At 46.1% G+C, this 26,087-nt stretch overlaps 1 protein-coding gene across 1 annotated transcript; it reads left to right on the top strand.

Moving 5' to 3' along the window:
* Positions 1-13,907: 13,907 nt before the first annotated feature.
* On the top strand, positions 13,908-23,903 carry C8H21orf140 (chromosome 8 C21orf140 homolog). The gene is made up of 2 exons (XM_069203546.1): positions 13,908-14,396; positions 23,154-23,903. Exons 1-2 carry the CDS (start codon positions 13,908-13,910, stop codon positions 23,901-23,903), a joined length of 1,239 nt encoding a protein of 412 aa, XP_069059647.1.
* Positions 23,904-26,087: the final 2,184 nt, after the last annotated feature.

The raw sequence follows: 26,087 nt of genomic DNA, 5'->3' as shown, positions 1-26,087 counted from the left end.
TCTCCACAGGATCCTGGAAAATATAATAGATTCTATAGCTGATCCAAAATTCTTCACAACTTCTACACGTGACACAACTTCAGACACTTTCATGCAGAGCCCGTAATCTTTTAACAACCTGCATGGCACTTTGAGGTTTGAGATGCTCGGGCTCCAAGCACCAGGCTGTAGGCACCACAGGAAAAAATAGGTTCATTGGTTCGGGGAGTCAAAATATGCGGAGCAATAGTAGGATTCAACCTAGGACGCCACTGGCAACCAACGTCAACCTCCAAGGTCTGACCCAGTAGCTCCATTTTGCCTTATGGCCTAAAGGTTCGCCAAGGTGAAGAGTTTTGCTTTCACAGTTTGTCACTTTTGTCTGGCGGTAGGGCAAACGGGCAAGGGAGAAATCGGTGGTCAAGATAGGCTCCACAAGACCATTATGGTCTGCTGAATATCAGAAATGTGACACAAAAAGCTCTAACCAGCTATTACCAGGTGAACCCTAGAAACTATAGATGTTGAGGTTGAAACTATTTTGGGCACATTTTCACACCGATTATCACCCCCCCTCACAGTTTACTTTTGGATTATTCTGGAGTTAAAAATCTACCACACTGGAAAGCCAGAGAATGCCGCCTCACAAAACTCCATGACTTTAAATACTTTGTTAACAGGGTCTCGATCATATATTGATTCTTGAGAGCTCTGAGTGGGCAAATAAGGAAATTCTGGCTACCAATGTTGTATCCCCATTTGATTTCCTTAGTGCTTTATCCCTGCCCTCCAGAGATGAAAAGGTATTGAAGTTCAAATTTGCATGTCTTTTAGCAAAGGTTCTATAGTTCTATAACTTCTGTACAGATGTCCTAAATGTCCCATCATTGACAAGGGCTCATCCCTGGACACCAGGTCATGGGTTCAAGTATACAAAAGGATTTTCAACCGCTTTCAGTCAGCACCACAGCAAACATCCACTTCCAACTAGTCTTGCTGGTACTTTTTCTAAAGGGATTCTGGACCATCTTGGGAGTTTAGAAGTGGTCAGTTCTCCTGACACTACGACTGTAACAGTATAAGGTAAACCCTGCAGTAATTGGCAGAATATCCTAAATGAATCATGTCACAATTTCAGCACATTTTCCTCCTGCCTGGTCGTCACGCTAGCTTTTTCTTAAAAACAAAGATAGAAATAGATAGGTATTTCAAAGCTGTGCAAATTTACCATTGTCTGCAGCCTCATGTGTAACACAGTCCTTCAGTTTATGTTACTCTTTTAAGTGTGCAGCAACTTCTATTTTAGATTTAAAAACTATGAAGCTTGGTCTAATCTTTACAAGGCACACTGACAGCAGACTAACATATTGTTAAATTCAGTGTTACAAAAATTGGTTTGCCTGAAATTCTGTCACTGAGGCCTGACTGGAAGTGTCACATAGCTGCGTCTGTGATAGGGATTGCCCCTGATGTGAGTGGTGGAAGCTTCTGTACAGATTCCTATGTGGTATTTCACTTTAATGCAGCTCATGCTATTTGAGAACTCAATCAATGCAGTCACCTACTAAACCTTAGGAAACAATATTAGCTGTTATCACTGAAATGCCAGAAGATTCGTTTATAATGCTAGCATAGTAGTGGTCAACATGTTTTCAAAGATGGCACATTATTCCCAATATAACTAGTGAAACAGAACATTTATTTTTACAACATACAGTCAGATTGCCTGGATTAACTCAAAGAGAGATTTCTGATCGAGGTTCACAATTCATGTCAAATGTTTAACTAGCTTTTTAAAAACAAATCTTTAAAGATACAGAAAGCCTTTTAATCATCACATCATCTATAAACAAGTGGTTGAACAGAAAGAACCAATCGAGAACTGGAACAATAATTGCATGATATATTCAAGACCAGATTGATGGGCTCAATTTATGTGGTTAACAAAATTCTGCTATACAAATACTAACTATGCAGCTAATAATAACTCCCCATTCTTTGTTTCTCAAGGTTTGCAATGCTATTCATCGCATATAGATAATAAAACTGTTTTCATTTCTGATGCTGCACTTAGAATTAAAGAATTATAATGGTAGTGAAAATATACACAATTAAACATAGATAAGGCTACATTTGAGTACACAATCAGGCTATTAAGGAACACAGAGAAGCCCCTGTTTAGTCTCCAGGGACCAAGATTTGCCTATCCACCAGGCATGTAGAGTTCTTTGCAGAGATGAAGTTAATGCTAGGAGAAATTAAAATAACACAAGCATAATCTGCTTAGTTCCATGAGTTTTATGTTAAACTTGTTGTGCAAAATTCCTGAAAAAATATAATTTTGCCATATTGCATAATTACATTGCAGTTCATGGCAAACTTGGAGTGCAGGAGTGTGGGGACAACATGAACTGCTGTTTGTGTGCAATTGTGTTTTTCACACACTTCTGGCACAAAATGTGTTTTATGAAGTGTATGAAATGTGTTTTAGTATTGATTGGGAAGATGTTGGTCAAGAGGAGAAATCTTGGGCGACAGCTTCATAGGCTCATGCCCCACGCTTGGTAGCCTTTTAAAAAAAGATCCAGTCCCAGTGGGTAGGTACTGTCAGAAATCAAGTGAAGATGGGGCGTGGCAGGGCCACGAAAGAAGATGGCCGCCTAAGTCCCGAGCTCCGCGCCGCAGTGGCCCCGAGGAGGCGGCGGGGGCCCTGTGGAGGCCGAAAAATCGCCTTAACGCATGTCGAAACCCTCCCACAACCTCGAGCCTCCGTCCGAACCTCAACAACTGGCCGACGAGACCCTACTGGCCGACAGCGCGCCTCGGAGGGAAAGGGGAAAAATGGCCTACAGAGAGGGCGGAGCTGCGTCTCCTCGACCAGAAAACCGGCTCTTTTAAGGACGGAGGAACCCAGTCCGGAAGACCCTGAGGAGCCTTCCAAAGCCCAGGACCTCCGCTCTCGAGTGGGGACACGCTCCGGAGCACCAGGGGATCTAGGGTGCACAATATCGAGGTAGGCCCAATTGCGGGGGAGGAGCCGCGCTCTCGAGCCGAGAAAGGAGCCGGCCTCCCTTCCATTACGGCGACTGGAGTCGCAGACACAGTCCTTCGCATCCGATTTCCAAAGGGAGGCGGGAAGCATTTATCCTCTATTTGGCCCGGGAGAGAAAAGAAAACAATGCCACGGAGCGGGCGAGGGGAACGAGGTGAGGAGGCGAGGAGGGACGAACCAGGACAGTAAACAATAGAAAGAAATAAAGACGTGGAAACAAGAGAAGAAGGGGAGTAATGGAAAATAAAAGGAAGGAGGAAGAAAGAGCAAACAGAAAAGGGGAAGAAGAGAGCTAAGAACCAAGTTAAATAAAGAGGGGGAGGAGAGGAGAGGGGAGGAGAAAGGGGGGGAAGGGAGGAAAGAAAAACAAAACAGTGAAGAAAGAAAGAAGAAACAAACCAAACTCCCCACCCCAACATATCCGGGAACAGAAAAAGGAACAAATAAATTATCGCCTAAACCCTAAAACCCCTCCAAAACAAAAAAAAGAGGAGGGGAAAAAGAAAAGGGGAAAAAAAATAGAAAAATTAGAGAACATCAAAAGTCAGAACAAGACAAGAGCCGGCTGACTGCGTAACACTGCTTTTGCCAGACTCCGAGGAAAACTCTGGAATCAGCTGGACAACACACGCAGACGGACGAGGAGATGCCCGGCAGCAAAACAAACCAGAAACCCACTGGTAAGTCGGCACGACAATTATTATTCTCCGAAGCTCTCCATCACAGGCGCCCAACATCTATGATAACAGAACCTCACTCACCACCCTCTCCAACACAATCCACTGCAATGTCTGACAAGGACCAATCTATAACCATGGAAAAAATACTACAGGAGATCACCGCTGTCAGCCGCCGAATAGAGGGAATGGACGCTTCTCTGTCTTCACTGACCCTGGAAACCAAATTTATGAGATCAGACATCGCAGGTTTTCAAACCAGGGTGACAGGCTTGGAACACCGCATGTGCTCATTAGAAACGCAGATGACCACTTATCGAGACAGAGACCAAGACCTCCTTTACCTTAGGAGTAAACCCACAGACCTAAATGATAGGAGCCGAAGAGATAACATTCGCCTACTGGGAATCCCGGAGCATGAAGAAGGTACAGACATGCAGGCCTTCCTGGGCTCCGTTCTCCCCAAACTAACCTCCCTGGACTTCGACCCACCGCTGGAATTCCAAAGAGCACACAGAGTAGGCCTGATACGTCCTGATACATCTTTAAGACCCTGTAGGCGGGCGTCGCTCGCCTTGCCTACAGAAGTAACGCGTTGGCGTTCGTCAAACGACCATTCCCCACTTCCGCCCACGTCGTCAGGGAGACGCGTGGAGGCGGAGACGGCAATCGGCCCCGGACTTCGGGGTTGCCGATAACTTTAAAAACAAGGACGCCGCGATCGAGGACGTCGAGAGGGAGCAGGAGGAGACAGAGCCGCGGAAACCACCCAGACTCCGTGAGCCAGAAGGGAAACCAGCGAGAACAGACCCCAAGGAGAGGAAGACGACCGGAGCAAACCAAACGGGAGAGGACGAGAGAGCCAGCCACGGCCCAGGAGGGTCGTGGCTATACAAGGTACGTGCCCTCTTCCAGGGCAAGCGCAATCAGGAGGAGGGAAGGGGAGGTAAAGAGGGGAGGGAAGGAAGGGGTAACAAAGGAAGGGGCAAGGACTGGGGAAACTCCCAGGGCACCCTAGCACTCACCCCTTAACCCCGAGAGAGCGTAGAACCACCCCCTAACCTCCTTACTGAACCTAAACCACTACCAGTCACTTCCTATTTCCCTCACATCTCCTCCCCTCCCCACACCAATACCCCACAAGTAGGAAAGAAAAAAAACACCGTCCTACTTACCTGCTCTATCCTTTTGTTTATTCTCCCGAGGAATTCACGGTCCCAGGAGAAGGACGCTGGGAAAACACCACCTGTGGAAGAAAAAGAAAGGAGACCATTTAAAGACCTTAGAGGCCCAAAGAAAGCAGGAAACCAAAGGAAGAGAAGAAAAAAACTACCAAGAGACTCTAATTGTTCCACCTTCCCTACAACTTAAATAAAGCACATAACTCCCTATCAAGGGTTGATACATCCGCGTCTGTGTACTCTGTAGCCCAGACCATCCACCCCACCCCTTCACAGTGGTCTCAGAAGTGGGATATTGGGGTACTGACGGGCATACTGAGACTGTACTACAATGGAGGTAAAACCCAGTCTCGAGGACATGATCAAACAACTTGCAGAAGGGCAACGCCACCTTCAATTAGTGTGGGAAGCACAACAAAGGGAGGCCAAGGAGGATAGGGAGGCCCTGCAATCCGCTCTAAAAAGTCAGGCTACTATCATGGCCAGTAATCAACTGGTCCATGAGAACGCGTTAAAAAAACTGACCGACACTATCGCTGCAAGCAAAGTGCATCCCAATGTGCCCAGTTCGGTATTGCAAAAGTATCAGGAGGGGGAAGATCCCGATTCTTTTTTCACGAACTTTGAAAGGGTAGCCTCCTCAGCGCAATGGCCTGAAGGAAGATGGGGCCAATACATTGCGCCTCTCCTAACGGGCACTCTCCAATCGGCTTATCAGGCTGCTAATCCAGGTGGCACCAACCCATATTCAGAAATAAAGAAAAGTGTTTTAGAACGTGTGGGACATGATACTGAGTATTACAGGACAAAGTTCAGAAAAGTCAAATGGGGACCCAACGAAGACCCACGAACCTACTACTACCGGGTGAAGGACCTAGGACTAAAATGGCTGAGACCCCTAGGGACAGATCGCGAGGACGTTATTAAGATCATTGTACTAGAACAATATCTAGATTCCCTACCGTCCAGCACCCGAAACTGGATAAGGCAGCACCCTAAAATAGACACCGAGACAGCCGTTGACCTCGCATGCGCTTATCACAGGTCGGGGGACGTAAAACATCAATCAATCCGACCCGTGGGAAAACCACCTATAACTCCTCCCCATTTCCCTCCCCGACGAACAATGGAAGAGCCAGGACCCTCAAGGAGTACCGAGAGAAGTCCCATGCAACAACCTCAGTGTTTCAATTGTGGGGAGTGGGGTCATATCGCCCGCGGATGTCCAAAAAGACATGAGGGGATAGAACCGATGGAAATAGGGGTCACGCGAGGAAGAGTCCTATGCCTGGGAAAAAGTGATGTGTCATTTAAATACCCTCTTCGGATAAATGGGTTGCCGGTCATGGCCTTGATTGACTCAGGATGTAGTCAGTCGGTAATCCGTCGTAGTCTCATTCACCCTGTACAACCGACTGACGATCAATGGGTTACAATATGCTGTATTCATGGACATCGCGCTCAATATCCCCTGTCAACGGTCAAAGTAGAATGGAACTCCCACCTTGACCTTCTCCCCATGGGAATCATGGATAACTTGATAGAGGAGTGCGTCATTGGGACAGACTATCAGAGATTCCATGAGATCCTAGACCAAACACGAAAGAAGAAACCGGAAGATGAGTGGTGGAGTACTGCCCCTTTCTGGGAAGACCCTATATGTAGCTCCCCCACAAGGAAAAAGTTAACCCGAAGAGAAAAGAGGGCAGAGAAACATAGATTTGCAACTAAACAAATCCGAACAAAGGAAGAAGGAGTGGTAGCCCACATAGACACTGCCCCTGTGTCCTTTAGAATGAGTCAGCACGAAGACCCTACCCTGGGGAATGCCTGGAAGAATGCCCAACCAGCCTCTACTGGAGAGGTAGGTCCCTACTTCTTGAGAGACAAGGACTTGCTGTATAGAGTAACAAAAAAAGCAAATGAGGAGAAGAGACAGCTCGTAGTTCCCGAACCATATAGGACCCAGGTACTCTTCCTAGCCCACAATCAACCGGGGGGAGGTCATTGTGGCCGGGAGAAAACAGAGGAATATCTGCTAAGACGGTTTACTGGCCCGGTGTATACGCACATATCCGACGGTATTGTGCCCAATGCCCAAAATGTCAACTGGTAGAACCCGGAGCCATTAGGAGTGCCCCATTACAACCCCTACCGATTATCGATACACCATTCAAACGAGTTGGTATGGACCTAGTTGGACCCCTTCTGCCATCCAGTAAAGGACACACCCATATCCTCGTTCTGGTAGATTATGCGAGCAGATATCCAGAGGCGATTCCACTTACCAGTATCACCGCGAAGGCAGTAGCACAGGCCATGATAACATTCTTTTCCCGGGTGGGTTTCCCTGAAGAGCTTCTTACTGACCAGGGAACTCCATTCGTATCCAGACTTATGAAACAGATATGTAAGTCCGTAGGTGTTCTCCAGATAAAGACATCAGTGTATCACCCCCAAACGGATGGTTTGGTGGAGTGATACAATCGCACAGTCAAAACCCTGTTAAGGAAAATAGTGAGCGAGACGGGAAAAGACTGGGACCAGAAACTTCCCCTAGTGTTGTATGCAATCAGGACACACGAGCAATCCTCTACCGGGCATAGCCCGTTTGAACTTGTATTCGGGAGACAACCACAAAATTTACTTGACATGGCAGCAGAATTGTGGGAAGAGGAGAATAATGAGGAGAGACCCATCTTAGACTATATACACAAATTAAAATCCCATCTCCAGACAGTGTGGGAAGATGTAAGACGACATTTAGAGGAAGCCCGAGACAATCAGAAAATGTACTACGATCAGGGTGCCAAGTTAAGGGTACTGCAACCCAACTATAAAGTGTTAATCCTACGACCCACCTCTGAACATAAGCTAATCGCCAAATGGCAAGGGCCGTATCGGATAATAAAAGCGGTCACCCCAGTTACCTACGTAGTGGAACTAAATAACCGCCCAAGACGAACCCAAATCTATCACATCAATCTATTAAAGAAATGGGAGGATCCCGATAATGGCAATAAGGCACCCGCAAGAGGGTATATGATCACCCCCACTCACCCACTAGGGTTAGAACTATGCCCCACCTCCCAACTAGGTTCCCCCAAACTTCCCAGAATCAATGAGTCCCTTTCTGAGAGGGAGACAAGGCAAATTATGGAGCTAATACACCGTCATGCCTACTTCTTCTCAGAACTACCGGGGAAAACTTCGTTGGTTCAGCACCATATTCGCACACCTGAGAGCACAATTGTACGCCAAAGTCCTTATCGAATCCCCGAAGCGAGGAAAGTCCTCATAGAGGACGAAATCACTAAAATGCTATCTCTTGGGGTTATTGAGACGTCCACCAGCCCATGGTGCTCTCCTATCGTCCTAGTGCCGAAACCGGACGGTTCGGTCCGTTTCTGCATTGACTTCCGAAAACTCAATGAGGTATCACTCTTTGATACCTACCCCATTCCCCGGGTCGATGAAGTATTAGAAAAAATTGGGCAGGCCCGTTTTATGTCCACTATTGACCTGACGAAGGGTTATTGGCAGATTCCCTTAGCCCCCTCAGACAAAGAGAAGACAGCATTCGTTTCCCCTTCAGGGTTGTACCAATTTACTGTCCTCCCGTTCGGGCTCCATGGTGCCCCGGCTACGTTCCAACGCTTGATGGATCAATTATTGAGACCCTTCCATGATTTCACGGCTGCCTATCTCGATGACATTGTCATTTTTAGCTCTACCTGGCCAGACCATCTCCTCCATTTAGGAAAAGTATTCGCAGCACTAGCCGCCGCAGGCCTTACAGCCAACCCAAAGAAATGTGTCCTAGGTCAGACCCAGATCGCCTATCTTGGTTATGTCATCGGTAAAGGAGTATTGAGCCCACAAAAAGATAAGGTAGCCACCATTAGACAGATACCACTCCCCAAAACCAAGAGGGAACTCCGCTCATTCCTAGGGTTGGTCGGATACTACCGACGGTTCATACCACAGTACTCGACCATTACGGCCCCCCTTACGGACCTATTGAAGAAACAATACCCAAATGTCCTTCCTCCTTTTTCCCCCTCACAATTACAGGGATTTCACTGGTTGAAGGAAGCCCTTTCTACCGAACCCGTGTTACGATGTCCCAATTTTTCCAGACCCTTTCATCTTTTTACCGACGCTTCTAATGTCGGATTGGGGGCCGTATTGGCACAGCCGGACGATCAGGGTTTTGATCACCCAATCGTGTATATCAGTAGGAAATTGTTACCTAGGGAAACTAACTATCCTACCATCGAGAAGGAATGTCTTGCTATAAAGTGGGCGATAGAATGTTTACAATACTATCTCCTGGGTCGTCCTTTCATCCTTTTCACTGATCATGCCCCCTTGACGTGGTTGTCTTCCCACAAGGACACAAATTCCCGTGTATTGCGCTGGTTCCTTGAACTGCAACCCTTTACCTTTCAGGTCCGTCATATACCTGGGACACGTCAATGCCCCGCTGACTTTCTCTCCCGCTGCCCAGATTCCTCGGTCCTCTATCAGTCCCGATCATGGGAAGGGGTGTGTAGGCGGGCGTCGCTCGCCTCGCCTACAGAAGTAACGCGTTGGCGTTCGTCAAACGCCATTCCCGACTTCCGCCCACGTCGTCAGGGAGACGCGTGGAGGCGGAGACGGCAATCGGCCCCGGACTTCCGGGTTGCCGATAACTTTAAAAACAAGGATGCCGCGATCGAGGACGTCGAGAGGGAGCAGGAGGAGACAGAGCCGCGGAAACCACCCAGACCCCGAGAGCCAGAAGGTAAACCAGCGAGAACAGACCCGAGGAGAGGAAGACGACCGGAGCAAACCAAACGGGAGAGGACGAGAGAGCCAGCCACGGCCCAGGAGGGTCGTGGCTATACAAGGTACGTGCCCTCTTCCAGGGCAAGCGCAATCAGGAGGAGGGAAGGGGAGGTAAAGAGGGGAGGGAAGGAAGGGGTAACAAAGGAAGGGGCAAGGACTGGGGAAACTCCCAGGGCACCCTAGCACTCACCCCTTAACCCCGAGAGAGCGTAGAACCACCCCCTAACCTCCTTACTGAACCTAAACCACTACCAGTCACTTCCTATTTCCCTCACATCTCCTCCCCTCCCCACACCAATACCCCACAAGTAGGAAAGAAGAAAAACACCGTCCCACTTACCTGCTCTATCCTTTTGTTTATTCTCCCGAGGAATTCACGGTCCCAGGAGAAGGACGCCGGGAAAACACCACCTTGGGAAGAAAAAGAAAGGAGACCATTTAAAGACCTTAGCGGCCCAAAGAAAGCAGGAAACCAAAGGAAGAGAAGAAAAAAACTACCAAGAGACTCTAATTGTTCCACCTTCCCTACAACTTAAATAAAGCACATAACTCCCTATCAAGGGTTGATACATCCGCGTCTGTGTACTCTGTAGCCCAGACCATCCACCCCACCCCTTCACAGACCCAGACCGATATTCGCTTGTCTATTACGCCACAACCATACCCGACAGATATTACAAACGGCGCGTAAACAGGGCCCTTTCCGGATAGGCCAACATGACATCCGAATAACAGCTGATTACTCCAAGGACACCAACGAACGAAGAAAAGCCTTCCTAGCTCTAAGACCTCGATTTCGCCAACTGGGGATGAAATTCGGCCTCTTCGACCCGCCAGAATGTGGGTCACCAATAACAGTATATCCAAAGACTTCTATAACCCAGACGAACTGAGCCTTTTCCTTGACTCTTTTCAACATCAGACTATGGACTCTACCAATCCAGACTGTTCACAAGACACCGGGAGAGAAAACGAAGGGGGAGGACTCTTACCCCCAGGTCCAGAGAAAGAAGGCCCGCTCCATCATGACACCGACCTCAATCAAAGGGGCAGGGACGCAGAGAGGCTAGCCAGACTACATGACGACAGGGGTCAGGTTCTCCACGCTGTGGCAACCTACACCCAACTGTCAGAAAGGGACAAATCCAGATCACCTCTAAAACCAACGACCGTACCCCCCTGAGACACCGTTCCCTCGTTGGGCACATGTGAGATGATTACAAGACATTGAAACTAGAACGACAAGAACTCACGGAAGGATGAGTACAAGCCCGGGTTTTGTTTGTAGCCATAATTACTTAACAATCGTCAATAACCCTTTTACATGTTCTACAAGATAACACGGGGCCTTATTCTATAACACTGTTGCATAGACATCCACTGTATAACACGAAACGCACAAGCCGGATCTTGCAGACCCCACAGGTGATGCAAACACATACATCGGGACCCTGCTTAGTAGGGACAAGTCCCAACACCTAAAGAGAAGCTGCCATTCATCCCCTCACAGCACTACTACAATATAGAATATCCAACAACACAACACCACACAATAACAACAAGACTGCATGAACAGGCCCGATTCTGCAGACAAGTTGTAATGCTGTCCTCTCTCAACTGAACCTACCACCTTCCACTTCTCCCTTAAACTGCCGCTCTGGGAAACGAAACGTATGTAATATAACCTACACGCAATAATACACATCCCAACGATCACCAGAGTACTGGCACAACAAGATCACCTGCCACAGGGGACGATAAGATATAATACAACACAACATTACATATCACGGAGATGCACCACTACATCTTACAGGAACACTATATCTCCATGGAGGCATAACAAACAGGCCGACATTCATACGTATTCCCCAGAATCCTCCCCATGAAGGGGATACAACCCCTCCATATACTCGCGATGGCACCTGACCACATAGATGATGAGCAGTAGACTAACCACTTGTATACACAACCCATGTTCCACCCTTCAATAACAACACCCACCCCGGGGCTGTTCCCACGACATATAAACTAATAGAATGTAATAAGATTACCTGTGTGGAAATAAGTTATATTGCGTTACGTTATGCTATATTATACTATGTTATGTTATACAAATTAACAGGTTGCAGTGACATTAGGCTGTTTGACATTATGTTGTTTGACATAGCGATATTATGCTATATAAGTATAGTAATATTTCAACTGTTATTATGTGCAAGTGTACTCCAATATCCTGATCTGAACCGGCATTATGTTACTTTGCACCCTCCCCCCCTCCCCTGCCCTCTTCTCTCCTCCAGCCCTTTAGGCACCCACCCCTTGATCCCACAAAATCACTTCTCCCCCCCTTACATCTATACCAACTCCTACAGTAACATCTACATTAAAATCATTATCACATTTATATCTATCATTATAATCATGATTCCAAATACACACCCTGATCCACACCCACCCCCCTCCTCGACCAATATACCCTCACAACATAGAACCCATCGCGATGACACACATCAAGTACAGTGATCGCTAGCCCCCCTCTCACTCGAAAATAGGATAAACATTTAACCTATTATAGTAGACATTGGACACTGCGAGATATCAACTGGATCCTTCTCCATCTCTTAATCCAGGCCAGTGTGAACTCCCCCTCTACCACCTTTCCCACTGTGCCCATCTCCACCATATTAAAATTATGTCACCAAACCCCCCCCCCCATTATCTACACATCATACCCTCCCTCATCAACATAGCTACTACCCTCTCCCGGCCCCCCCCCCCTCCCATAATATGCCCATGGCTTTCCCCCATACACGTTCCCCTCCTCCGGAGCTCAGCTCAGAACCTGTACATTCGACCACCTTGGGTCAATACTGGCCTCCCCCCTGCCCCAACGCCACCTCCTCGGCAGAGAGGCTGCATCAACGGCATTAGGAACTCGGATAGGACTCGGACTCGCCGTTTACAGACCGTCCCTAAGGGAGCATAGTACTCCCGGTCCTCCCTATATCCCTCTAACCTCTTCCCCTCCCAATCATCACATCCATCCCACTTTACAGACAAACGCTAACTCTAGCCCTCTTTCCTCCCATATTATTTCTCCCCCCTCCCTCACCTTGTTGGGGTACCCGACCCTCATCAGCTGCCTTTGTCTCACCCCTCGAACTCCCAAATATTGATATTACAGCGAACACAGCACCACACGACTACCACCCCCAGTATTACTGAAATTCCTTCCTCTAACCTAATATGCCAGAGACAACCCCCCACATAGTACACCCACTACGAATCCTCTCCTGGAATGTTCATGGCATGACGAACTACATCAAACGGAAAAAGATCTTGTCATATTTTCAATCTAAAAAAGCAGACATAGCCCTGATCCAAGAAACGCATCTTGGTAATATAGAGTCCAATAAACTTAGACGTGACTGGGTAGGAAAGGTCTTCTTCAGCTGCTGTCCAGAAGATCAGGGAATCAAGGGAGGCACACCTCGTAAATGTGGCGTAGCGATACTAATACGTAAATCTCTGCCGACCACGATCATTAAAACATGGAACGACACAGAAGGGAGATATACATTAGTCAAACTGAAAATAGGAAATACCTTCCTACGTGTGGGCTCGGTCTATGCACCAACCGGACCAAAGCGTTCCTTCTTCCTACAACTCAATCGCATACTGACCGAAATAGGGACCACACGCTATATCATCGGGGGGGATTGGAATCTTGCTAGAGATGCCATACTGGACAGGATAGGCCCCATCGATGTGGGCAATAATCCCGATAGAGCCTTACTGACGGACATCACAGCAGATGTAGGCCTAGTCGACTGCTGGAGACTAACACACCCAAAGGACAAGGAATTCTCCTTCATTTCGTCCGTCCATGGCACCCAATCACGCCTGGACTACTTTCTTGTAACACACACCATAATCCCCCAAATACAAGACACTAGCATCTTAGATAGCGGACTCTCAGATTATTCCCCGATTTTACTCTCTATCCAGGTGGGCTTGACCTCTCCTGGTCGTAAACCATGGCGCTTTGCCATACACAGATACCGTTCTCCCCAGGGGAAAGAGCAACTCAAGGCCCACATATCCACATACATGACCGAAAACATAGGCTCTGTGACATCCAAGCGGGTCTTATGGGCTGCGGCTAAGGCCACTCTGAGAGGGAACATGATGAGGGATGCAGCACTGGCCAATAGAGATAGGGAGGCTCGCTACCGTACCCTAGAAGACACGATCCAACGCCTCACCAAACAATACACTACTCAGCCGTCCCCAGCGCTACGCCGCTCCCTCAAACAAGCCCGAATGGCACACAACAATCTTTACACAACACAGGCAGAATACGCATTACAAAGGTTACGTCACCGTCACTATGAACAAGGTGAAAAGGCCGGACGCCTCTTAGCGGCACAGCTCCGACAGAGAGATGCTGCCTCAGCTATCCCGGCCATAATGTCTCCCTCTGGAGCAGTACTGACCCGCCCGCAAGACATTGTGAATGAATTTGCTACATATTATCAACACCTTTACACCCCTGAAACAACGACCGACCAGGCACAGACAGAGGCATTTCTCATTGCAGCAAAATTGCCCTGCCTCTCAGAAGCCGGCCGAGCTCTCCTTGAGGGCGATATAAGCAAGGAAGAAATTACACAGGTTAGCACGAAATTCCCATACCACAAATCCCCGGGCGAAGATGGATTCCCCGCGGAATTTTACAGATGGTCAGGAGAAGAGACAGTCACGGCAGTACACGAGGCACTCATGGAGGCATGTCAGGAGGGCTCTCTGGGTGCCCTGTCCAACAGGGCCACGATTGTCGTTCTGCCTAAACCTGGAAGGGACCCCCTACTCTGCAGTAGCTATCGCCCCATCTCCCTTTTAAACGGAGACGTTAAATTACTAGCTAGTGTCCTCGCAGCACGTCTACGCAAAGTCATACCGTACCTAATCCATAATACCCAGGTGGGATTCGTACCGGGCCGCACTTCCAGAAACCATATGCGCACACTATGCCACACCCTGCTTGAATCGTTAAACTTACCAGAAGAAGCCTTGGCACTATCCCTCGACGCGGAGAAGGCATTTGACCGCATCGAATGGCCCTATTTATTCACCACCATGAAACATTTTGGTCTTGGAGATCAATTTATTTCTAAAGTCTGATTATTATATGATCACCTTATGGCACAAGTTAACTGCTGGGGCTTTCTGTCGGACCCATTCCCCATCGGAAGGGGCACTCGACAGGGCTGCCCCTTGTCTCCGCTCTTATTCCTACTAGCAATGGAACCGCTGGCGGCAACTATAAGGAATTCTCAACAGATAACAGGCATCTCCTTACCAGGGGGTTCCTCCAAAATCTATTTATATGCAGACGATATTCTGTTAACCTTGTCTGACTTAGAAAGATCCATCCCATCCCTACTCTCTATCATAGAAAGTTTTGCACCCTTGTCCGTGTATCGAGTAAACTGGGACAAGAGTGAATCGTTGCCCCTATCTCGAGTAACAACGAGAGCTGCAATCCATGGCCGCCCATTTAAATGGACTCCAACCCACCTCAAATATCTGGGGACATATATTAACCGAGGCCTAGAACAGATGGTCAGGGATAACCTAGACCCTCTTATATCCCGGATGAAACAGGACTTTGCCAACTGGACCTTACTCGGCCTATCTATGTGGGACAGAACACAGGCGGTTAGGATGGTCACCCTCCCCCGCTTCACATACGTTTTAGGCATGCTACCCCTACAGATTCCGCTCTCTCTTCTCCGAAGGATTGATACTTTGATAAGGTCCTTTGTCTGGGGTTCTATACGGCCAAGACTAAAACCGGGGACAATATTAGCGCGCAGATCCTATGGAGGACTAGGTCTACCCTCAGTAGAACAATACGCTCTAGCCCTTCAACTATCACAACTAGCCTACACACTACCAGGCACCCCAGACCCCCCACAATGGACAATCACGGAGAAACACATACAGGGACAGCACTCCGAACTAGGCGGGATATATACCGACTATTCTCACTCGTCCAATCCTATCCTCGCGGCCACAAACACAGCGTGGTGCGGAGCCCACAGGCCACTGGGAGTGCACCCTTCTCTACATGCTCTAGCCCGTTTAGCAGGAAACAAATGTATAAAAATAGGGGGAAGTACCCTAAGATGGCCCCAGTGGAACGACGCTGGTATCCACAACATAACCCAAATAATAGATGGCAATGATTTCTGGTCCTTTGAATCCCTACGGGAAGAGTTTGGAATCTACAAAAATCAGGAATGGAGGTACATGCAACTCATGCACTGTATGCGCAAGGCCCTAGGACCCCCCGTGGATGATCAAAACCTCACCCGTTGTCAATTACCTGCAGAAATGGGGCCGACACAGAGGAGTTATGGCCGGTCTATACGCAGAGATTACGAACCATCTTTACTCGCAACCTCTCCAAGAGTGACTGCCTCTCAGATAGCAAGATCGACTAGCGATAGCCTACACAGAAGAAGAATGGCAAGACATTATCTAAGCCCTAGACAGAGGGGTCCGCGAGGCCCGTCTGAAATTCTGTCTCTTCAAAATTCTCCAGGACTGGTACTGGACCCCCACAAAACTCTTCAGGGCAGGTCTGATACCACATTCGAGGTGCTGGCGATGTGCAGAGCTCCATTGTGATCTACTTCATATTCTGTGCCATTGTCCGACGATACAGCCCCTATGGGAAGCTGTGTTCCAGACACTTAGGGATTTCATATCAATACCAAACCCGTCACCGATAATACTCATTATCTTACACGACATGCAGCCATACCCCTCCCTATCACGTCCCCACAAACGGCTACTTCACACGGCAATTGCCACAGCGAAAATCTGTATTCTTCGACACTGGAGGTCTGCTGTTGCCCCAACACCAACGGAATGGATGACAGCCATGTTTCAAACAGCTACCCATGAGCGTGTCATTCATAACCTACAGGATCAAGCGGCCCTATTTACAGAAATTTGGAGCCCCTTCCTGACAAGACCATGAGGCAGCTGGCTGATGGTCAGCGGACGGCCCCCATAAATGTATCCTTCTGGCCCACCCTACAATACGCTTTGATAAATGCATCACATGGCACAACCCTGTAAGATCGTCGGCAAATGACGAGGAACAACCGGAATATCCACTTAATACCACAGAAACATGGAGCCAAAATATTTGCCTTTCCCCCCTAATATTTTACCTAACCTCCCTACTTCCCCGTTCTCCTCTTTATCACTCTCCTCTCCCTCCTGCTCCCCTCTATTACAAGTTGACCTCCCAATAACCTTTACCCCCCGCACCCTCCTTAATTTTCAAATAATAGTCTATGTCGACGAATCAGTGTACCTATTAGACAGTGTACATCCAGATACCAATTGTAAAATTATCAACTGAACCACGGATTACTGAAAAAATGTCAATGCATACTGTGTATCGTCTTATATTTCTCTGTAATAAAAAATTTACAAACAAAAAAAAAAAGAAATCAAGTGAAGAAATCAGTAATATTATGTTTAGATACCTGGAAGAAATATGCTTTTAAGCTTTGCAGCAAAGGAATTTACCTTAAGAAAAATCATTGTGGTCAGGATGGCAAGAAGTGGCCATTAATATATCATATATAGATACTGAAAGAGAAACTAAGGGTGAGAAATTTTTTTAAGGGTCTTGCAAGGGTCCTCCAAGTTGGAAGAAGCTACGGGAAGTTAGAGATAATCCTGTTTAGTAGACGTCAGAGCATGAGAGAAGGGCTACAGCTCCAGTCGTTCCACAGGGCCCCCAGGAGGCAGGTCCTATTTGACCAACTGTTGTTGCTGCTGGGAAGGCACTATATAGCGAATGGACTTGTCCCGCCGTGAGGGACGCCAGAGCGCTAGAGGAGGCATACCACGCCCATCATTCTACAGGGCACCCAGGAGGCAGGTCCTGTTTGACCAACTGTTGATACGCTCCTGTGTTTTAATGGAAGAGAGGTTTTAAGGAAGAAAGAAGCCAGATGTAAATGCTCTCAACCATGATTCAGTCACAGTTGTTAATAGTTTGTTCAAAGTGGTGGTTTATATACTACTTTGGAGTCGCTGTCAGACAAATTTCTGTGGGGCTAATAAAATTTTCAATTTTCTTCAGTCTGATTGAACTTTTGACATTGATCATCTTTGTGTGTTCAACAAAAACATTTTCATAAATAAACTAATCCATGGGCATAGCCCCAAGTGCATGTCTCAGTAAGAGGGTATCCTCTCCGGCCTACCTCGTTGACCTCAAGGGATCTTGCACAGGAAGACTACTCATCCAGCCTTCAAAAAAGACTCAAGTCTTCTGTGGGCACCAGACTTGCCCTGCAACAAGAAACTCCAAAGAAAAGACTCTGCAGCTGCTTGAGCCCCGGAAACCCAACACTGGAAGTGACCACTGCACCTGATGTCCAGGACCCGAGGTGAAGAAAACTGATGGTGCCAACACAGGTCCCCAGCTGCCCAGAGACCAAGTCCAGTGTGGTCCCACCCATCTTGCACTCTCCCGAGATGCCTGCAGCCTCTGCATGCAGGCCCCCTCTCCCATGGTCTGATGAAGAGAGAAAACCTAACAGCTCCAGCAACCATTCACCCGTGACTCCTGACCCTAACTGAGGTGGGTCACCGGTGCCATTGACCTCCCAGCTCCTAAGAGCTCGAGTCCACCCTGGATCCATCCCTGCCGGACTCCGCCACAATGCCTGCAGCCTTAACACACAGGACCCCCTGACCACGAGTGCTCCCTGGGGTGAAAATTCGATGCCTAAAGACACCCCTGCATCCGTCGCCCCATGGCACACAAGAAGAGGACCAATGGTGACCCTACATCCCTGAGCACCCCAAGTCTACTACCTACCTATTTGTTGTCCTCGACTGGCTTTCCAGCCAGAGCCTGCAACCTGTTTGTCATGGAGTCAAACTCCCATAGGAAACCACCCGCCTGCCTCAGTACCACCCAGTGTGAGCTGTTGGTGTGGTTCTGATCAGTGCACAGTACTTACTTTAACTCCCTGAGATTGGCTTCATAAGTCGTTGTTAAACCTGTGTTTGCTGAACATTGTTTTTCCTCCATAGGACAACATTGAGAGAACTCTGAAAATTGCACTGTGTAAATTTCTCAAACTGCAAAGTAGTTATGCTTAAAAGTCTACATACCTGATTACGAAGTTCTTTGGTTTGAAACACATATAAACAGAATTTTTATTTTTCTAAATTGGCCTCAGATGTATTCATTGAGTGTGTGTTAACCATTTATTGCCTCTGCAAGAACAACAAATGCTTAACACTACCCTCTAATTAGCCTAACTGCTCACCTACAGTACCACAAATAGAGCATTAGTCCTATCTACTTTTTTCTCTCCAATACCAATCGGGGATCCACTGGAATCTCAACACAATGTACTTCTTTTTAGTGCACTATATAGAGAGCCAGCTTCCTAAAAGGTGTGTGTGAGCCTGGAACTGCGTTGGACACCGACCACCTTGCTGACGCAGATATGTTACTTAGAAATGTTAACGAGTGTTTATGCATTTTTAATAATAATAATAAAATGTAGAGGAAAATAATGTAGAAAATTAATGTGCACATTTGAAAATGTTGCCACGGAGAGTGGTCACCAAGATTCACGAATTATATTAAAAATGACTAAAAATATGTGAAATGTTGAAAATGCGTAATAATAATGTAGTAATATGTCATATTGAGATATATAACGCATGTTTTGCATTATATTGTAGAGCTAACTTAGCCGAAGTTTTGGCCTAGTTTTTGCCAGACCTCATGCGGAAGCAGAATAATCATGCAATGAAAAGAAGCTAATGTGCTGAACTGACCCTGAACTGCTCGTGTTAATAAAGTCTGCTAAGCTAGAATTTTTCTGCAATGAACCGACAGACATGAGGTGATGGAACTAGAGTTTGTATCTAAATCGGTGTAAAGCAGACAAGATGTACTTTCCCAGGACTCGAACAATAGAGACACTGACTAAGAAGAAGATGCAACATGTTTTATACCTGACAAGCCGGATAATGAGGACATTGTACAGTGAACCAATCGACACCTTGAGAAGCGTGTAATAGATTTGAAGAGCTGAATGTATTGGGTAGCGTCATATATTGTGACTAATTGACCAATTAGGATTTGGGGGATAGTCTGGGTGACTTTGATATAATGACGTGACAGAAGGAGAGAGTTTAGAGATGATAGGGGCAGATGTTGGAAGAGAGACCTTCGATATTGGGGAAAAGAGATTTGATATTCTGTCATTGGGCTCATTCTCTTGAGAGCCTGATGCGATGATGATCGATTGATGACCTGAGGCCAAAGACTGACTTTGTTGATGATCCATACCGTGGATAGGTAGCTCTGACAATGTGACTGATTGACTTTTTGTGCCTTTTCTTTCTAGGTACCAACTGTGCTGTTTTATAGTTTTTCACCTAGTTAGATGTTTTTCCAAATTCCTGTTCTTAACTGTTTTCGCATGAAGTCCCACATGCTAATGCTAATCTAGGGTAGTTAAGGTTTCCTATTCTGAGACTTTGACATATACAGTGACAAATGATTGATGGACTGATTTGCTCAACTCTGCTACTTATGTTAACATATGCATTGTTATTGACTTATGTTGAGGCATTATAACGCATGTTTTCTCAAGTTCTGATTAGGTTATGTTATTGGTGGTCACTAATGAATAAATCGTAAGTGGATTTGAATAAAGTTTGAATTAACCTCATGAATTAGTATTGTAACTAATACGGAAATAAAATTGTTAAAATGTATATTGAGTTGTGGTTTTTATGATTGTTGTCTATAGTTTTGCTTATTAGTTATTGGTTTGTGTATTGATTATAGATGCACATTGGTTACACCATAGCTAGGATACTCCATGCGAATCAAAAGGTTAATCGACCTATACACGTCCCCTTGTAAGTTTACTGACTAAGGACCAGCCGCACTAACAACCTCAATGTACCTTAGGCCCCATCGTATCATTCATATCCATGAGTGTAGATCTGAGTGTGTAACTAAGCCAGTGGTGGACTTTGTAAACCTGGGCCTGCCTTGGGAAACCGACAGATGCCTAGTGGTGCTTTTTTGTATTACTTCAAACTTTGTAACCTTTTGAGGTACAAGAGTTATCCACAAAATGGCTCTGAAATCAGGTTCAGAATATGGCCTTTAGTAGGCTGATTTTTTAGGTTTTCGTAGGCAGGGAGTTATATTTTGCACACCTTAGGGTACCCTTCACTACTATTGTGAAGTACGCCACCTTTGCTGGTGGTCCCTTTGGCTGTGGATTGTTTACCCCGCATAAAAAATTGAATTTCAAAATATTGCAGAGTTTCCAGATTGCTGGGAAAAAACATAATAGAGCCCTAATCCAGCCAAGTACATTTCTTGAGCACTTCATGATGTGATTGACAGGATTCACGAGTCATGATTCTTCAGTTAAAATGGCTGAGATAGACAAAAGTGTTAACTATTTAAATCCCACCCTGCACCATTTTTAAACATGAATATAGGTGAGTTATAGTTACTTTAATGCACAAGTTATAGTTACCTGAGATAGCTATAACTGGTGAATGTCAGTGGTTTTGTTTGCTTAAAAAGTATGCTTTAATTGACATTTTCATTTAACTATAATTTCCCTTTAATCTTTAATTTCTTTTTAAGGGAATTTCTAGGCTTTTTAAAAAAAAACAAAGTAAGATATTATTACCATACCTAACTATACCGTCAGTGTAACCTTTGTTTTTATCAGTGATTTTATATGTTTCTTTAACGTAAAGTAAGTTCAGCGCTGTGCGCAGTGTGTAGTTGGACATCTATGGTAAGGCCCTTCACCCTACCCCTGCTGGTGTCCAACTATCCGCTGTGCACTGCCATGCATGGAGCGGGGTTGGGCTCAGGATCCAACCCTGCGAGCACCCTACCTTCCATGCAGGACCTTTGGCCTTTGGTTGGGCTCAGGACCAAGCCTACGGGCAGGTCCAGTGCCCAACCAGGAGTTGGGCGCAGGGCCTGGCCTTGCATTGCAAATTACCTCACACATTACATCACTCATGAAATGAAAATCAACATTTTTATAGGAAGGTTGGAGCTTTTTTTTAATTCAATTGAGCCCACTCATCGTCCACACTGTATCCTGTTTGATGCATTTGCACTGCTCACACAAATCAATCTGAGGATACTAACTTCATCGCTAGCAACCACTTTCAAATTCCTAACACATTTACAGACTGTTTTAAACTTTCAATTGTACATGTTAGTTCTTTATTATATACACTTTATTAATATGTTAATATTATTTCATTTTCCCCATGAATAGGCTTTGGGAAACCCAGGGGACCTCGGACCACAGGTTAACAACTACTGCTCTATACGATGGTCTTGGCTAGAGAGGATCCACTTATCGGCATATTCAATAGCCCCTCTGTCTTACCCATGAATCATGCAGAAAACATCCCCTGATGGCAAAAGCGTCCTGCCTACTATTCATACACAAACACACACACACAGCTCACCTAGTGAGTCCATGAATGGGCCGCTGTGCTCTGAATGCAGAGTGACTGTGTGTGAAATGTTTTGAATTTTATACTTTTGTGTTTGAATCATCCTGCCTTGCAGAGCCAAAGAGAGGTTTATTGTGGCCTCGAGGCGATATTGGAGGTTGTTCTCATTCTGGTTTACTCAATAAACAGATTCAAATCTATAAATTCCAAACGTAATTGGCAAATTTAAAAAAGGGATGTTTAAAAACAACTTGTGCAGAACCTATTGTGATAAACATTTGTTTGTGACTAAAGGCGCTGGGCCCCCTCTTGCAAATTGAGTCTGCAAAATGTTTTCATCTAGGTGAAAATGTGGATCAGAAGTGGTGCAGAAAAGCACAATTGCACCCTCTTAAAAAAATATCATTGTGAAAACTTTAGCTCTTCATGTCCAAATCTTCATCTAAAATAAATATCAGTACATTATTAATTTCTTGTGAGTTTTCTCTTTAAAGGGACCAGATGGAAATACCCTCTTTTACTAAGTGTATTTGTATCACTGTAAGTCACTTAAATTACTGTCATTTTAATTTTGGAGCTCATATAATATTGCGGTGTCTGCAGGGGCTTAGTTTTCTACCATCTAAGACCATATTAGATGCCTACAGACTATGGAAAGGTGGGTTGGGAGGTAATTCCTCTTTAATTTGTTACAGGTTTTTCCAACATATATTATGATGTCATGGAATGTTTCAACAATGACCATAATGATCCCACTCCCTGAACATACAATCACGATGTATCACCAGGCGTGGACATAACTCTAGAAGAGCTGTGTACTCAGAAATTTATCCTAGGTATATTAAAATGTTCAAGGTTGTAAATCCGCTCTGGAAGAACATCTTTTACAAAATGTACAATGACACCAGTGTGAAGACACAATGCTTACAATACTTGAAGACGCTCAGACGCTTACAGTTTGATGGACACCAGACAATCTTCTTTGGGGAATCCAACATCCCAGAGAGCCTCATCACAGGCGAAACACGACCCCTAAGAGAGAACCTGAGATATCCAACATGGAGTATTGTCCACGCTGGGGGCAGTCAAGGATGGGTGCCATGGAGGTACAGACTCTTCCTAACAGACGAGCTGCCGATGAGTCCTCGTGAAGATATCTTCCACGAATTGTGTGCTTCTTTGACTGAATCCTACGGAAAGTGTGCAATTGTGGTGAAAGAAATGAAACAGCCTCTTGGGACAAAAGATCAGCCAGACAACGTGAGTAAAGGAAATGAACTGTCGAAGGCAATCATTCTTCATTTATCCAACATCAAGTGTACTCCCCAAGTGGCCAAGGAGTACGGCCATGAACTCCTTTCAATGCCATTAGCTTACAGCTACCTGTCCCCGCTGGACAGCGCCTGGTCTACCTTAAAGTGGTTCATCGTTAACAACAGGAGGCAATTTTCCCTGATGTCCACACAAATGATTGGCTCCTACCAGTACATACTACTCAGAGACCTGATTGGAAGTGGAGTCGACAAAATGACTCCGGCAAGGTGGAGAGCATTGACCAACAAAGTGCGGCGGTGGGAGAACCACTACCTCAACAAATATTCATAACAGTTGTTTTTTTTATTTAAAGAAGAAATGTTCTTCTTCCTTGGAGCATTAGTTATCAAAATACCTTATGGCACAAATTCACTAGCGTTGTCTGGAATTTGTGGCTTTCCGTCGAACTGCAGAATCCCAAACGTAATTTTAACAAATTTAATCAGACGAAATATGTTTATTATTTGGTATTTTGCCAGTTACAATTGACCAAAATTTGACTTGTCATTATTTTCTATTTCTTTAGAACCCTTTTAGTAGCATGCATCCGGCCATTCAAGGCCTGTGTGCTTGCCAATCAAATAACAAAGATTTGCAGACATAGATCTATATTTTTTTGGATGACGAGAGCTACAGATTGAGAATATTTAATAAATCAATCATCAATCAATCAGGAATCTGTAAAGTGCACTACTCACCTGTGAGGGTCTCAAGGTGCTGAGGGAGGAGGGGGTAAAGAGGGTGGAAGGTGCTGCTACTGCTCGAACATCCAGGTCTTGAGAAGTAGCATCAATTAATCTATTTCCTTTTAAATACTTCATGACTGGGTCTCTACCAATGGCCTTACTTTTTGAGAGCACAGAGGGACGCAGCAGGATATGTGTGTGGAGGGTAGGAGGTAATGTATAACCCGTGCCGTGAGGAAGCGGATCAGTCCTCATAGTGTGGGTAAACCCTGACCGAACCAGACAAAAACTATCTTTCTGAGGCATGTGTGTCCATCTGTCTTTTCCACACGCACTTTACGACCATATCACTTGTGGGTGCAATAACATGGGATGCTGGAGGGAGAAGAAATGTTTTATTGACAACTCGAGGTACATTTATCTGACAGCAGCATTACAATCAAGTATTTGAATGCAAAAATATGGCCTGTGCAAGTGCGCCCATATTAAAACAACAAAAAGCTTACCCAACATATACCTGAAGTAACCATTACTCAACTCTAGGGTCACTAAAATAATTCAGTGCTGCAGTCTCGGTATTTTCTACTTAATTCAACATTGGAATAGAGAAGTCAGCCACTGAAAGGGGACTAGTTAGTCTGTAGAAAGGCTGCCGTGTGTGACGCCTTATTTCAGTAACGTTGGTACGTTTCAGATGGACACAATAGTTTTTGTTGAAATCTGTAAATTATACAGCATATGATAGATTAGGTGGAAAGTGTGGTAAATCCATAATTATCTATGCAAAGATGAATGAGGGGGCTTTTGCCAAATTGACACATTTCATCTCCCCCGCTCACTGTATACAGCTTCACGCTAGCCTTCTCCCCTTGAGGCCTGCACATTGCTTCTTCCTTCACTGCCTGCAGAACTCTTCACCCCCCCCTGCTCATTTTATACAGCTTCTCCCTAGGTGATCCCGCTCGCTGCCTGCACATTGCTTCTTCCTACTCACTGCCTGCAGAACACTTCACATCCCCGGCTCACTGTACACAGGACCTCCCTAGCTTACTCACTGCCTGCAGAACACTTCACCTTCTCCCTAGATTACAGGTTACTCACTGCCTGCTGAACTCTTCACCCCTCCTGCTCACTGTATACAGCTCCCTAGGTAATCCCGCTCGCTGCCTGCACATTGCTTCTCCCTTATTCACTGCCTGCAGCACATTTCACTAGTAAGCTAGGGGGATCCTGAATCTCTGTAGCTTACTCAATGGCTGCAGAACACTTCATCTCCCGCCACTCACTGTGGACAGCAACTCCTTGGCTTACTCATTGCCAGTAGATCGCCAGGGACGTAGCTTGGTCAGTAAAATTGCCGGGGGTGAGCTTCAGATTTTCCGACAATTGAACTGGCATATTGGCCCTCATTACAATTCTGGTGGTCTTAAGACCACCAGACTTGCATTGGTGGTTAGACCGCCGCACTTGTGGTGGTCTGACCGCCACATTACGACTGTGGCGGAGCCACTGCGGTCAGACCACCGACACAGCTAGGTTGCCGCCAGTCGACAGCCTGGCGGTCTCAATGGTTGTAATCCACCAGGGTGGCACTGTATGCAGCACCGCCCTGGGTGTTACGACTCCCCATTCTGCCAGCATTTTCATGGGGGTTGAACCGCCCCTGAACAGCCCATGCACTTAGCTTGGGCAGTGCAGGGGCCGCCATGGACAGCCCCGTCGTGCTTATCACTGCCCGAATTAGGGGCAGTGGAAAGCACAATGGGTGGTGCTGCACCCGCTGCACAGC

The sequence above is a fragment of the Pleurodeles waltl genome, chromosome 8 (genome assembly GCF_031143425.1).
Source record: "Pleurodeles waltl isolate 20211129_DDA chromosome 8, aPleWal1.hap1.20221129, whole genome shotgun sequence".
In the NCBI taxonomy this organism is placed as follows: domain Eukaryota; kingdom Metazoa; phylum Chordata; class Amphibia; order Caudata; family Salamandridae; genus Pleurodeles; species Pleurodeles waltl.
Note: the sequence above shows the minus strand (reverse complement) of the source record. Positions and strands in the feature narration are given on the sequence as shown.